Here is a 15,026-nt window from a genome sequence, read left to right on the forward strand (position 1 = left end):
TTAAATGAGCTTTTCCCTTCATTGCATTATGGGAAATGTAGTTTCAAGTGTTCTAGGAGCATATTAGGGATTAAAAGCCACAATGCCTCGACTTCTGCTGACTTTAAACTGACTTGAATTAATAAATCAGCGGTCTATTAAGAAAGAAACGTATGGGTGAACCAACCCTTTTATTCAGTTAGTTTTTAAACTGGAATACAAATATTTTAAAATGTACCAGCTGTGGATTGTTTTTTCTGCTACACTTTGCGTTTAAAACAGACAGAAACATCCTGGTTACACGAAGAAGAGATGCCTCAGGATGAGTTTCACTCCAAAAACAACGACGTCTAAAGCTATAATAAATCTGTAACGGAAAGACAAAAAGCATCGGGTGTTTGGAGTGAAACATTTCTGCATGTTAGTTAAACGCCTCATACATCTGTGTGCTTATTCTATTTTATTCTATGTACACCTCTCTCCTCCTGGACATATAAAAAATGCATTTTCTTGATTTGTAGAAACCTGAGATGCTCGTACGTATTTATATTTACAGTTCAGCTCTCCATCGGTCGGCTACAGAGCAAGGTCACTCCGGGGCGAAGTGTCTAACATTGTTTTTGGAAGCAAGAAGCTTTCTCGCGTTATTTAATTTAACATTCTTTTAGTTACTTCCTGTAAATGTACACATTTATTCTCAGAGAATAATTAGGGTTTATTTTTCCTCGTAAATGTATCTATTTTTGACGTTTTACCCCTCACACATCCTTTGAGTTTGTCTTGCATATGCTTGACTTATTTTTTGAAAATGTACCTCTTTATTCTCAGGTAATATTTAAGGGTTTCCTTTAAGTGCATTTTAACATTTCAGATTAGTTATATATTGCCCAATACTGATTTCTTGTAAATGTACCAGTATCAGATTCCCCTGCATTTAACAATAACTGTTCATTGCAACGATGTATCCCTCCGCGCCAGCAGGGGGAGGAACTCGCTGCGCTGAGCCTTTACTGTGTTTACTTCCCCAGAACAACATTACATTTAGCAGGAGCTGAGCTACTGATCGGGAACTTTTAACCCTCCTGCAACGCACACAGCTCAATTATCTCATGGTTTATACATTTAGAAGTGCCTTTCACCTCTGTATTTTTGCATAAAAATAGCAAAGTGACGCAAAGTTATAAAAGGTGATATTTATTCGACTGTTAACTTGGAGTCACGTTAGCTAGCGTGTTGCTAAGCTAGCTGCTGTTTTGTTTTCAGCACAACGAGGTTTGTCTGTGATGGCTGACTTTAGCAGGACAATGGTGAGTTAAAATGTATTTTATAGATAACATAAATGTCGCCGCTTCTCTTTGTGTTAATTACAACTGGATATTATATGCGGCGTTTTCCATATTAGCAACAACATGTACTTAACCAAAAACGGGCCGCTACAGCGCGGAGCAGGGTTTAAGAGGGCTGTGACGTCAGCGGCCCGTTTTTGGTTGCGTTTCCACTTGGCCTAGTACCGGCTAGCGGGTCCTAATTCACAGTTTTTCTGGCCTCATAAAATCGTGGTTCTAGGGCCAGGGACAACCAGGCCGAGTGTGTGACGTCAACACTCGACTGCTGATTGGTCACAATCGGTGCGCGACATAATCCCTAGCGTCGCATATATATATAGCGAAGCTTGCAGCATTTTTGTTAACAGAGGAGCTACAACAATGGCAAAGAAAAGCACGCCATGGTCGGTCGAGGAAGTGACGACGTTCCTCCATTATATTGCAGATGATAAGGTCCAGCGGGAGCTCGACGGGACAACTCGCAATATCAAAGTCTTTCAGGAGGTCTCTACACAGACACTGGACTCTGCAACGGCGTTACTAGAGTCTGCATGGTAAGTTTTTGCTAACGCTCTGTTATTTGCTTGAAAGCTTTGTGTCCCTATCTGTTCTAAAGCTCACTTCTAACAAATAAGTCCTTGCATTTATGTTCGACAACCCATGCTTTTATGGAGCCCCGAAGGCTAGCTAGCTAGCTAGCTGAGGCAGATAGCATTAGCTAGAGCTATTGTTTGCTAACACCATATGTGCCATTGTTTACGTTCAGTTTGTCTTTTCTATAGTTGTTGTTGTTGCTATTTATAGTATTGTGCTGCAGTAGTTTGTGGAATTTACAAGTCATGTTTCTGTTCTAGATGATTACATTGGGACTAGCGAGGAGGAACAGTTCCGAACAACGTCCTCTGCATCGACATCCTCCACATCAACAGCACAAACTCCAGCTCGACCACAGACACCAACGCCGAGTGCCAGCTCGACACCGCTGCGTGTGGTTCTAGGTAAGAAATAGGCTGGAATTGTGACTTTAAAAAAAAAACTTTAGAACATCCATCGTCAGTAAGTAAAATAAGCTGTACCACTGCTAGTTACTTTACAAGTAAAGTAACTAGCTAGTAAGCAGCTAGTATCTAGGGCCAGAACTTTATTGAATTCATCCTTGCTGTTGTTCTGTTTATACATTTTATTCTTATATCCTTTTGTGACCTGTACCTGTCCTGTGTTTTTTCATTCTTATTGCTATAATTATCTTGTCACCCAGGCAAGAGGAGGAGAGGATCTGGCCCTGCAGGAACGGCAACTGGCCCAGCAGAAGGAACACCAGGAGCAGAACCTGGCCCAGCAGAAGGAAGACCGGGCCCTGCAGGCTCAGCACATGAACCAGACCTTGGTGGAGGCGAGGCTGTTGGAAGCAGATCGCTCACGCAGAGACCTTTAATTTATCCTTCCTGCGCACTCTTGGCCAGGTGCTAGGGGGAACGGGCAGCTGACGTGCCCCGTCTCCTCCGCCTCTGTGATCGAACAAATAACCTCTTCCTGAGATTATATTGTTTATTTACATTTGTACTTTCTTGTTTATTTTTTATCTTTAAAATGTTTATTTTTACAATCAATGCCATGTCTTTTTATGCTGCTGCAATACAAACATTTTTCTTTATTTGTATTGTACAATGCCATGCCTTTTTTATGCTGCTGCGCTGCAACCAACATTTCTTATTTTTTTATTTGTAAGTTACCATGCCTTTTTTATGCTGCTGCAAGAAAACACTTTCCAAATTGTGTTAAATAAAGTACTTCTTTGACTTATCTTATTGCTTGTTGATAAATAATTGCACCCAACAGCGATCACACAGCAAGATGGCATCATCTAGGCGTCCCTCTGCAGTCAGAAATATCATAAACACCATCATCGTCCACAAAGCACTGTACAGGGGTTTATGGATTTAAGAGAATACTTATCACAGTGAAACCTTTATCATCTGTTGCAATTAAAGCAAATAAGAGAATAAATACTTGGTTAAATAATACATTTTAACTCTTTAGCAGGACAACTCTGCATACTGTTTGAAATTGAGTTTGCTAGCTTGAGGTCCTCTAAAACATAACATATTTTGTAATGGTATTAAGAATACATGATAAATAATACATGTAGTAAAAATTACTCAATTGTAATACCCTCGTTGTGCTAGACTCAAACACATTGCTTATATCTATAAAATATATTTCAAAGAGAAGAGAACAAAAGATAACACCTATACAAAGAGAGCGGTGCACAGCGCTTAATATTTACTTTCACTATATTTCTGTAAATCTTGGTTATTTCGTTGCACTGTTGGAGGAGCCTGTGACCTAAGATTTTCATTGTCATAACTACACTGTAGCTATGTTCGTATGACAATAAAAAAACCTTGAACCTTGAGGCTGTGTCTTTCAGACAAACCATCATAATCATATTATTTTATGCTGTGGATACTTTAGCCTCCATCCATGTTAACAATTTTTTACACTTATGAATATAGTTCTGCTGTGTTTTACACTTTTGCATTTATGTTTGTAGTTTGCTTTGATATTTGCTTAATTTATTAGATTATTATGGGGCAGTAAGTACTGGTGCTTGAAATTCAAATATTTACTAAATAGTCAATTCTGATAACATTTTTTTGGTTTAAATAATTTGACAAACACATGTATGTGAAAAAAAAAAGATTTATATATGTTCAATACAATACAATGAATATTTAGGTATTACATTATACATTCTAGGTATTCAGGTAGCGCATCAGACCCTCTCGTATGTCCCTGCCCTCCTCCTCTGCACTTCTGAAATACACAAACAAAAGCATACATATTTTAATACGTAAAAGTGGTAGCTACAATTAATTAAATACTTGAAATACTTTGGTCGTATAGGGAGCGTGAGCCTAAACACATTGCTAGTTAGCGAACGTTAGCTTACCAAGTAGCATTGAAGTCTAGAAGAAGTAGTAGTGATTCGAGTCGTCCTGTAGTCTCTGCGGCGTAGGACTGCCCGAACTCTCGCGTCAGCTTCTTCTATACCTCGTCTTGCTATAAGTCGCCTCTTTCGAAACAACTCTTGCCTATTTCTTGTGATAATAAACCACACAGCAAGAAACAAGCAAACGATCGCTTCCACATCCTCAATTGTTGTGTGTTGTGTCGCATTGAAGATGACGTCACGGCAGTTTTAAGCAGCGTCGCTCCGCCTACACTCCGTTACTATAGATCAGGGGTACTCAAATACAAATCTTAAAGGTCCAAACAAATTGTTTCAATAAGACAAAGGTCCGTTTATTACGGTCATTCAAACTTTTAAACAATTGCAACAAGATTCTTAACACGAGGTTGCAAAAACAAAAATAATCTGTATGCAGCAGTTTTCATTGTTATTGTGTCTGTGATTGATCCCTCAGAGTCGCAGTGTAAGAGCTGCACAGTTATGAATAAAGGCAGCTGCACCCTCTTTCATTCAGCATTCCCATTATTGCTTTATAAATGTCTTGCCCCCTTGTGTGTCCACTGAGGTAAGTAAGTAAAACTTTATTTATATAGCACCCTTCTCAACACGAATGTACAAAGTGCTTTACAGTACAGTACACAATTCACAGTACAACTAAAATGTAGAATAAAAGGCATAAAAAGGCATAAAACAACAGCAGGTAATACATAGGATAAAACATACGATAAAACACCAATAAAAGACAGCTACTAACTCACCTCCTCCGACGCCCCAAAGGCCTGACGGAAGAGGTGGGTCTTTAACTGCCCCTTAAAAATCTCTACTGAGGCAGAGGCTCTAGTGTCTGGGGGAGTTTGTTCCAAAGCCTTGGGGCCACCACCTCAAAGGCACGGTCCCCCTTAGTTTTTAGCCTGGTTCGGGGCACCCTTAGAAGGCCTTGCTCAGAGGACCTCAGGGCCCGGGTTGTGCTGTGAGGGAGGATCAGGTCATTGATGTAGGCTGGGGCTTGGCCATTGACAGCTCTATATGTGAAAACCAATACCTTGAATTGGGTTCTGAGATGGACAGGGAGCCAGTGCAGGGCAGAAATAATCGGGGTGATGTGGCATGTTTTTTTGGACCGAGTGAGCAATCTGGCTGCAGCATTTTGGACCTGTTGTAACCGGTTTATTGATGTTTTGTTGAGGCAGGAGAACAGAGCATTACAGTAATCAAGCCGGGATGAAATAAAGGCATGAATAGCCATCTCCATTTCTGCGTTTGATAGAACCCCCCTGAGCTTGGCAATGTTTCTGAGATGGAAAAAACAGGTACGGGTCAGAAGTTTGATGTGTTTGTCTAGTAGCATAGACTGATCGAAAGTTACACCAAGGTTTTTTATGTTTGCCCTTATGTTACCACTGAATGAACCCAGGTGGCTTGCTACCTTAGAGGCGATGTTATCAGCCGCTAAGATCAAGACTTCCGTTTTTGATGCATTGAGCTGTAGGAAGTTGCTTGACATCCAATCCTCAATTGCAGACAGACATGTGATGAGGGTGTTTACATTTTCCATTTTGACGGGTTTGAAAGAGAAATATATTTGGATATCATCTGCATAACAGTGATATGAGACACCCTTGAATTGGCTAATTAAGCGGCCCAATGGGAGCATGTACAGGGCAAAAAGAAGGGGGGCTAAAACAGAACCCTGGGGCAGGCCGCAGGATAGGGGAGTGCTATGTGATGAGAGTGTTCACCGCCACGGAGAAACTTCTCCCACTTAGGTACGAGGCAAACCACTGGAGGGCAGACCCTGAGATGCCTACCCACTCCCTGAGTCTATCTAGCATGATGGCGTGGTCCACTGTGTCAAACGCTGCACTCAGGTCCAACAACACCAGAACCACGCAATCACCTGCATCCGATGCCATCATGATGTCATTGGAGACCCTGAGGAGAGCTGATTCTGTGGAGTGGTGTTTTCTGAAACCTGATTGGAATTTGTCATGGATTTTATTATCATTCAGAAATGTATTGAGTTGATTAGCAACAACTTTTTCTAAAACTTTTGACACAAATGGGAGCTTTGAGATGGGCCTGTAATTATTCGGGAGGGAGGGATCTAGATTGGGTTTTTTGAGAAGGGGCTGAACAACCGCCTGCTTAAAGAATGATGGGACGGAGCCAGAGACAATGGAGATGTTTATAATGTGGAGCAGGGGTGGAGCGACACACGAAAAAACTTCTTTTAGCATGGACGTTGGTAAAGCATCCAGAGGGCTTGAGGAAGATTTCATAGCGCTCACTACAGCGGTCAGGTCGGCTATGGTGATGCAGGAGAAATTACTCAGCGTGGCCTGCCTAACTGGACAGATAGGGAGGGGGGAGTGGGAGGGGGTGATGCTCGACCTCACATCAGCTACCTTGTTTATAAAAAAGGTGAGAAAACGGTCGTTTGAATAAATAGGAACTAAGGGGGTGGACGGGTTTACAATGGTATTTATGGTTTTAAATAGTACTCTGGGGTTGTGCTTACTAGAGGAGATGAGGTTAGAAAAATAGGTAGCCCGGGCATTTTTGACCAAATTGTTGTAATCGCAGTAAAGGTCCTTCAGATGGAGACGGTGTACCTGGAGGTTAGTGGTTTTCCACAGCCGCTCAACTTTGCGACAATGCCGTTTCAGTATACGGGTGTCCTCTGTTAACCAGGGGGATGTGTTTACAGCTAGGGAGCTGCGTGTCACCATGGGAGCGACGTCATCTAAAATGGCGGAGCAGTGTGTATTGAAAGCGTTGACTAGACAATCAACGTCATCAACATGCGACACCAAAACATTGTTGTCAAAAGCTGTTACAAATTTCTCAACCGCTGCGCTATTTAAAATACGCAAGGTTTTTACTCGCTTCCCCTGAACATAAGCGTTATCTAAGGACATGACAAATAGTACGGCTTTATGGTCGGAAACAGATAGCTCTTCGATACAAACATTGCTGATATTTAGACCAATTGTGAACACAAGATCCAATGTGTTACCTTTGTTATGCGTTGGGCCAGACACATGTTGACAGAAGTTTAAAGATTCGGTGACATTAAGGAAATCACTGGCAAATTTGTCTGAGCAGTCATTTACATGAATGTTAAAATCCCCGCACAGAAGAACTCTTTCATAGCGGATGATGGAGGTTAGTAAGTCACCAAGATCGGATAAAAAAAGAGCCATTCTTGCCTGGAGGGCGGTAGATTAAAATACAATAAAACGGGTTTGAGCGACCCACTTTTGTTATTAGCACTTCAAATGTTGGGAAGGATCCAGTGCTCACCATGTTGGTGGAGAAGCAGTCTCTGTGGAACGCGGCAAGTCCTCCTCCTCGGCGGGTGCGCCTAGGAGCACAGGAGTAGCTGTAGCCCGGAGGACAAAGTTCGTTCAAGGAGGAAAACTCCCCGGCTCTCTGCCAGGACTCCGAAACAAGCATAAAATCCAGCTCTCTTGAGACGACGTAGTCATTTAATACAAAGGATTTGTTTGTAATGGATCTGGCGTTCAACAAACAGAAGGATACGGTGTCAGATCCGGCTCTTCCTATCTTCGAGGCCCGAGGCAGTGGGCGCAGGCAGCCGGACACAGGAGCCATGCCGAAACGAGCCGATGGTCGATTTCCAGAGCCCCCCGGCCCTTGATGCGGACACCCAGGCACTGAAGCCACACTGGTGAGTTTTGTGAATTGTCGTTTTGTGAATTGTCGTTTGGCAGGAGCAAACGCGGGTAGGTGGGATGTTGATGCCGGGAGAATAGGACGGAGGCATGACGGCCTCACCCTGGGGCCAGCTGTCATGGAGGTGGTGCACATTATAGACGAGGAGCGGCCTTCTGTCAGCTTGCGGAACTTTACCGCCGCTCCGGCTCGCCTTCCCCTCCGTCTTGCTCTCCAGGTTCGGGGGCAGCAATAGGTTGCAGACCAGATTACCTCTGGTACCTGGGGACGCAGGGTACGGTGACAACTCCACTGTGCCTATCGGTCCGACAGTGATTGTGCCACCGAAGCACCTATATCCAGCAGAGTTTGGCGATCATAGGAAACTGCCGATTTGACATTGCGTACGCACAACGATAAAAACAGATAAGCGACAAACAGGAGCGGTAGCGAGTGAAGACGACTAGCAGCCAACATAGGCGCGGCCATCTTGCTCTGACACCTTGCTCTGACACCTTACAGGTTCGTCAGGCCCAACACATCTTCAACAAACTCCCCCTTTGCCTCATCATAAAAACTCACAAACACCAGCAACTGAGCATTGTCAGTGGTGTCAGTGGACTCATCCACAGCTAAGGAAATGCACTGTGCATTTTTTATTCCATCACAAAGCTGATTAATCAAATCACCAGCCAGTATTTATGTTCTTCTGGTTGCTGTGGAATCTGAGAAGGGGATTTGCTTGATTTGACCTGTTATTTCCTCTTTTTGTTTGCCTTCAAACATGGTCTCCATCACTTCAGTCATGCATTCTTTTATACTTCAGTTATTATCCAGTGGAATGCCCTTACCTACTGGCCTAGTTAAATCAAAGTGGTTACTTTTTTTTGTCTGGGCAGTGTAGTTTTACACACCGTCTTATTTTACTTTCTCAGGACTTAAAACAGTTTTTTGGGGGCAGACCCCCACAAAGAAAAATATATATTTACACACGTAAGGTCATCATCTTAACAGTTTTGTATGCTCATCCGTGAGCAGAGCATCAAGTTGACATTTATATTACAGCTGATGCGGCGATTACCATTTTGTTCAGCAAAACGCCTCACAAACTTATTAAGATCAACAGCTTTAGTGCGTTTTGATTCAATGCTGAGTACAGCCAAACTTCACAGTCTCTTCTCTGTCATTGTAGACTGCACATACCTCATTCCTTCAGTACTTGGGTCCGAATGCTTCTCGTTTTGCGCCGTGCCGTTCAAATGAAATCAGGGCCGGGGGAGGGGTTACAAGACATGCGTCTTGTGCTGCATTCACTTGCACTCGGACATTAGAGACTTTCTCTCTCATATGTCCGATGAGCCACAACTTTTCTTTCAAAACAAAGCTGCCAACTGGGGTGGCAGCTGGGGTGGCAAGGCCTATTTTTAGGGTGGCAGTTGCCACCCCGGTAGGTGAAACTAGGCTACTAGCTACAGTACAGATGCAACTAGATGAGCTGTTAACTCTCGCTCTGACTTTTTTTTTAAACACACACGCATTTTTCCCACCGGCATTCCGCGAAGACCCGCCCTACTGTGCCTCTGATTCGCAGACTGTTGGTGGGGGGAAAAAACGCTGACGGGATGCTGAATGTGATTGGACCAATGCGTTGACAGACACACACTAGTGATGGGAATTATGGCTCTTTGAAGGGAGCCGGATCTTATGGCTCCGTTCCTTTCAAAGAGCCGTTCAAAAGAGCCGTTTTTTTAAAAAGGGGGCGGGGTTACTAGGTTTATCTGCGAAATAATCACCAGGATAATGATTGACTGCATTGCCAGACCTAATGTCAATAATCTGCATTGTAAACATGACACAAGGTGGCGCCATATCCATGTCATTCATGTCAGTGAATGTACTTTGAATTTACCCTCTGCATGTGTTAAGTAAATAAAGTTGCCTTGCCTTGAATGAAATTCACGCAACTCTTAATATTAGTAGTGTGTTTTTAAGTGGCGATGGAGATTATTTGTTGACCCTGCTTTAAAGGATATTTTGCCTTTACAAATGGTGCGCTTTATCACTGCCTGGGTTTTGGTTGAAGTGCATCCAAATGCTGCTGCGTTTTCGCGTTTGGCTCATTTTACATCCGAAAAACACGTCGTCTATCTGTCCAGTACCACTTGTTATGACTTCTCTCTCTCGCGTATTCCGTTAAGACCCACCCCACCTAACTCCTCGTGCTGAAACCTACAAATCAGAGTAGGGGCGGGTCTTCACAGAATACGTTTGGGGAACAAAATCAAGCTTTTTAAAAGGCGAGTGAATTTTGGCAGGCAGTGAGTGCGGACCAACTTTGATTGAACGATAAGAAGAACGGCTCTCACCAAGTACGACTCGGTTCCCCTCGTTCGTACCAAAGAGCCGTTCAAAAGAATCGGCTCGTTCGCGACCGACACATCACTAACACACACAGACAGTGGAACAGTCGTACATGCAGAGCGCTGTTTGCAGTGGACATAGCGGAGCATTTTGACTCGTTGCGTTGTGGCGATGTCTCACAGATAACACAGATAATACATATGAAAAGTATAATTTGCTCAGAGTCCAGAGACAGTTGTGGTTCGGTCCGGATCCGGACCGGAGTCCGGACTTTGAGGATGCCTGCTATAGATACTACCCCAGTTCCTAAACTGTAATGGAAACGCGCCATAAAGTGAGCTGGTCCTAACGAGGCCAAGCGAGGCCGTGTAGTGGAAACGCGCCAAAAGTGCTGAAGGCTACTTAAAGAGCAACTTGCAGGTTTTTTTTTTTTTACTGCATTTATGCTTAACCTTGCCTGAAAATTACAATTAAAAAAAGTTAAGGCAGGATTTTACATGTTTACGAGACATAAGGGCAGGAATTCAGAGGGGAAAGTAGCCGTTTTTAGTTTTTTTTTAAACGTCATACGTCAAACGGGTCATATTACCTCACATAGGGGAGCAACATTCTCGGACTCCTTCTCTGACCGCGCCCCTGTAGTAGTTGGTTTGAGCGGTTGTGATTTAGTGAGCTGGTATTTTTTTCGGTAGTTTTACATCATGGTGTACCATTGTGTTTGTGCTGGTTGCACAAACTCCAGCCTGTCAGGATATCGAGTCCACAATTTCCCTAACAGGAAAAGGACCGGAGCTAGCTTTCGTTCCTGGGTGCGTTTTGTGCAAGCGAAGAGACGGGACTTCACTACCGCATCTGCGACGAAAAACGCGGTCGTTTGTGGCGCTCATTTTAGACAGGAGGATTATGAGGCAGGTGATCTGATGCAGTTCAGGATGGGATATCGAAGCCAGGACCGTGTGAGGCTGATAGCTAGTGCGGTTCCGTCAATACACCCAGCTTCTTTATCAGCTCCGGTAGCAGCAGCAGCAGCCGGTGGCGGGAGTGATGGTCAAGGATCGGTCAGAAAATCTGAGGTACTTTACTTTGCAAAAGTACTTTACTTTGTAAAAGTACCTCAGAGTATTCTCTTGCAAATTCTTTTTACATAGTTATTTTGTACGTTTTCTCTTCTACATTTGTTACCTAACACCTGAAGATGAATGCGCACAAGACATAAACAAATATAACGTTTTTTATTAACTTGTTTATTTGTGTTCCATTATGGTTGTTTTGTACATAGATGTATATATAAAGGCTAGATGACTCAAGGGGGAGTCGCCAGCGTAGCTCACCGGTGGCCATCTTGCCACAGTCAACAACTACTGCTACAGCTGTTGTAAGGTGAGTAATCTGCACAAAAATACTCTTAACTCGCTGAAATCTTGACTGATTTACAAACGGTTTGGTTTATTATAAACGTTATTAGCATGGCTATGATACAGGGGACAACAAGACATGTTGAAAAAAAAAGTCCATGATTATAAGTATGCAGTATCATAACTACATATTTGATGTTTATAACAAACCAAACCGTTTGAAAATTGGTTAAAAATTGAGCAAGCTACGGTTATTTCAATAGTGATTTGATTTGATTTGATTTGATTTAGTGCACCATAGACATAATGTTATGAATGAGCGAGCTGCCTGTGGCAAGATGGCCGCCATGTGGCAACGTCGGTCTCCATTGGCTAGCAGCGCGGGTGACTCATCTAGTGCAGTGGTTCCCAAACTTTTTGTGCCCAAGGCACACCAAAGGACAAGTAAAAATCTCAAGGCACACCTATTGTGCAAAATAGCCCTTATAACACGTGTTATCACTCATATCATGTAAAATATCTGTAAATGTGCATAATTATTTACTAATGCCAAATAAAATGTGACAAAGACAACTATATTACTCATGAAATATTTATTAACGAAATATTTCAGAAATTAATTTGAAACTTTATCAAATTAGGCTTCATCAAAGCAGCAACACACTCATTTAAACCAGACAGGTCACAAAATTAAAAATTGTGGAGGATCAGGCTTTGGTGGTCGGCTCCCATCTCGGCGCACAGCTGGGAGAAGAGGCGAGATTTCAGGGGCCTTGATTTGATGTAATTCACCATCTGCACAGCCTGATTCAGCACCTCAGTCAACTCCGGGGGGCATGGTTTTGGCAACTAATGCCTCTCTATGCAAAATGCAGTGGTTTGACACGATATGTGGGTATTGTGCTCTCACCTTAGCAATAAATCCTTTCACTCTCCCCGTCATGCTTGCCGCACCATCTGTGCAAAGACTGATGCACATATTCCAGGTCAGACTGTTCTCTTTTAAATAGTTATTAGTTACCCTGAATATTTCTTCTCCCGTAGTATGGCTTTCCATTTCTTTGCAGAAGAAAAACGTCTCTTTGATAGAGTCAGCATCAACATATCTGACGTTTGCCAGAAGTTGGGCAGCCCCACTTATGTCAGTAGATTCGTCTATTTGTAGGGAAAATCTGCCGCTCGCCTGCAGTTTCTCTGTCAAATGTTGCTCAATGTCTTCTGACATGTCGTCGATTCTTCTTTTGATTGTATTATCAGACGACGGCACTTTGGATAGCTCATTTGCGGCATCTGGACCCAGCATGACACCTACAATTGTTTTGCAAGCGGGGAGGATGAGTGTCTCCGCTATTGTGTGAGGTTTCTTCTGCTTTGCAATGAGCTCCGCTAGCATCTAACTAGCCTCCATTGCCTTTTCAGACACTTTCACACAATCCAACAAACGGTCTTGCTGCCTCTGGTTCAGATCCCGCGCTCTTTTGAAGTAGGCCAAGTTTCTCTGAACATGGAAGGGATTTTTGGTTTCCAAGTGCCTCTTCAGCTTGCTTGGAACCATGTCCGCATTAGCTAACTTCTCCCGACAGACGACGCACTCGGGCTGAGGATTGTTGAGATCCCCGGTCCAACTGAAGCCATAAGACAGGTAACTTTCATGATACTGTCTGCTGACAGTTTTTTTCCTGTTTTCTTTCGGTGGTGGGTTGTCGGCAGTCTCTGTACTGGTGGTTGGTGGTTTGCTCCGCACAAGAAAGCGCTCCATTTTCCCTCTTGCGTGTTTCTCTGTTTTAATGTTGTCCTTTAGCCTTCGATGTGTCACGGTCTTATAATTCCCACCTGCAACTGCGTTAACAGCGAAATATGGGGTTCTGTGAGGATTTTTTTTTAAAGAATTGTTTTTAGGTATAGAGTTTGCCTCTGTATTATGAAATGAGTGCATACAAAGTACTGATACAGTAAATTAAAAAAGTATTATTTTTGTGTAGTTGTATATTGCAATAATAACGTATGGTTGTCACAAAATCCCACAGCACACCCGGACTTGCCTCACGGCACACCGTTTGGGAACCACTGATCTAGTGTTTATATATATATATATATATCTATGGTTTTGTAGGTGTCTGTTCTCTATTGTTTAGCTAAAGAAGGGAAGAAAGATGATATCCTACAATGTTGTGGCATATTATAATTTTTTTGCTTACATGTGTTTTTAAGCATTATATTCCATAACATAAACCTGCTCAGGTTTTCTAAATAACATTGGTATATAATTGAATCAATAGAAGGAAATGGTGATAATTTGAAGTTTGAAATTGCATGAAAACAGAAAATGAAATATCTGATAATAGTGAAAAATAGTTTTAACAATTTCCCAAAAATCAAAGACTGACATCTGTAAAAAATGTTTGTTTCAAACCCAAAGGAATAAAACCAGAACATATTCACATTTAAGATGCTGTAACCAGTGACTTTACTTCACCTCTTTAAAAAAAGAATTGATTCAGATGTTAATTCATCACCAAATAGTTGCACATTATTTTCCTGTTGATCAACATAGTTAGAAAACATAATGCATGTTCTGTTGGATATGAGTTAATCTGTTGCCTGAAAACATAACAATTTTATATATTTTTTCCGTGTTTAGATGTCCTCTGTGGTTGCGGGTGGGCTTGCAGGAAAGTCCACTTCATCCTCTGGGGTGAAAGGAAACATATACTGGGACTGTGACAGCAGCTTGGATCAGATCACGGTTGTGAGGATCGACGACACGCACATTGCGGAGGATAAAGACTCTGCGGCGTGCTACGATGTGGAGTACTCCATTCCCGCTGAGGAGGAGGCTAACGACGAGGACCACGGCGTCCACCGCATCCACGTCATCGAGTTCTTTATAATTTTTTTATCTTTTATTTTTTTTTATTTAACCTTTATTTAACCAGATAAAAACATTGAGATAAAATCTCATTTTCAATGCTGACCTGGCCAAGAAGGCAGCAACGTTACACATAACACATAACACAAACATATAAAATACAGAGAACATAACTAAGAAAACAAAAGACGAAAAAGCAGTCACTACATTGTGCACATTAGGGACAGTAAGAAAAGTACACTACCTGTTACTGCAAGAGCAGCTGGTGGTGAGGACTTCAGACAACTTCAATTTAAAACATGATATAGAGACAAGTGCCCTCAGTTTAAGGCGTGATTGAAGGTCATTCCAAGACCAAGGACCATAATAAGAAAGACTCCTTTTTCCAGCCTAGTCCGTACAGTAGGTACCTGGAACCGTATCCAGGCACTGGATCTGAGGTTGTAAGAGTCACAAACTGGGGCAAATCTGACACATATGTGGAGTGG

The 15,026-nt window shown here is 42.5% G+C and overlaps 1 protein-coding gene across 7 annotated transcripts; it reads left to right on the top strand.

The window, feature by feature from the left end:
• Nucleotides 1–1,004: 1,004 nt before the first annotated feature.
• On the top strand, nucleotides 1,005–14,606 carry LOC117498084 (THAP domain-containing protein 10-like). 7 transcript variants are annotated; one of them, XR_004557534.1, is made up of 4 exons: nucleotides 1,005–1,286; nucleotides 1,750–1,858; nucleotides 2,159–2,302; nucleotides 2,563–3,107. XR_004557534.1 is itself a non-coding variant. In XM_034150162.1 (2 exons), exons 1-2 carry the CDS (start codon nucleotides 1,263–1,265, stop codon nucleotides 14,599–14,601), a joined length of 315 nt encoding a protein of 104 aa, XP_034006053.1. In that variant the 5' UTR covers nucleotides 1,005–1,262; the 3' UTR covers nucleotides 14,602–14,606. The 7 variants fall into 7 exon arrangements, 2 of the variants coding, with proteins under 2 accessions (XP_034006053.1, XP_034006045.1); XR_004557536.1 differs by lacking the exons at nucleotides 1,005–1,286; nucleotides 1,750–1,858; nucleotides 2,159–2,302; nucleotides 2,563–3,107 and adding exons at nucleotides 10,735–11,694; nucleotides 13,089–13,311; nucleotides 14,311–14,606; XR_004557538.1 differs by lacking the exons at nucleotides 1,750–1,858; nucleotides 2,159–2,302; nucleotides 2,563–3,107 and adding an exon at nucleotides 7,814–8,526.
• The last annotated feature ends 420 nt before the right edge of the window (nucleotides 14,607–15,026 follow it).

This window comes from Trematomus bernacchii, unplaced genomic scaffold (genome assembly GCF_902827165.1).
Source record: "Trematomus bernacchii unplaced genomic scaffold, fTreBer1.1, whole genome shotgun sequence".
In the NCBI taxonomy this organism is placed as follows: Eukaryota; Metazoa; Chordata; class Actinopteri; order Perciformes; family Nototheniidae; genus Trematomus; species Trematomus bernacchii.

Bases quoted from the DNA above. Each gene is read 5' to 3' on its own strand.
- LOC117498084 (XM_034150154.1), top strand. From the start codon at position 11,016: ATGGTGTACCATTGTGTTTGTGCTGGTTGCACAAACTCCAGCCTGTCA. The intron at 11,388-14,310 runs GTACTTTACTTT...TTCCGTGTTTAG, and splicing joins GATCGGTCAGAAAATCTGAG to ATGTCCTCTGTGGTTGCGGG.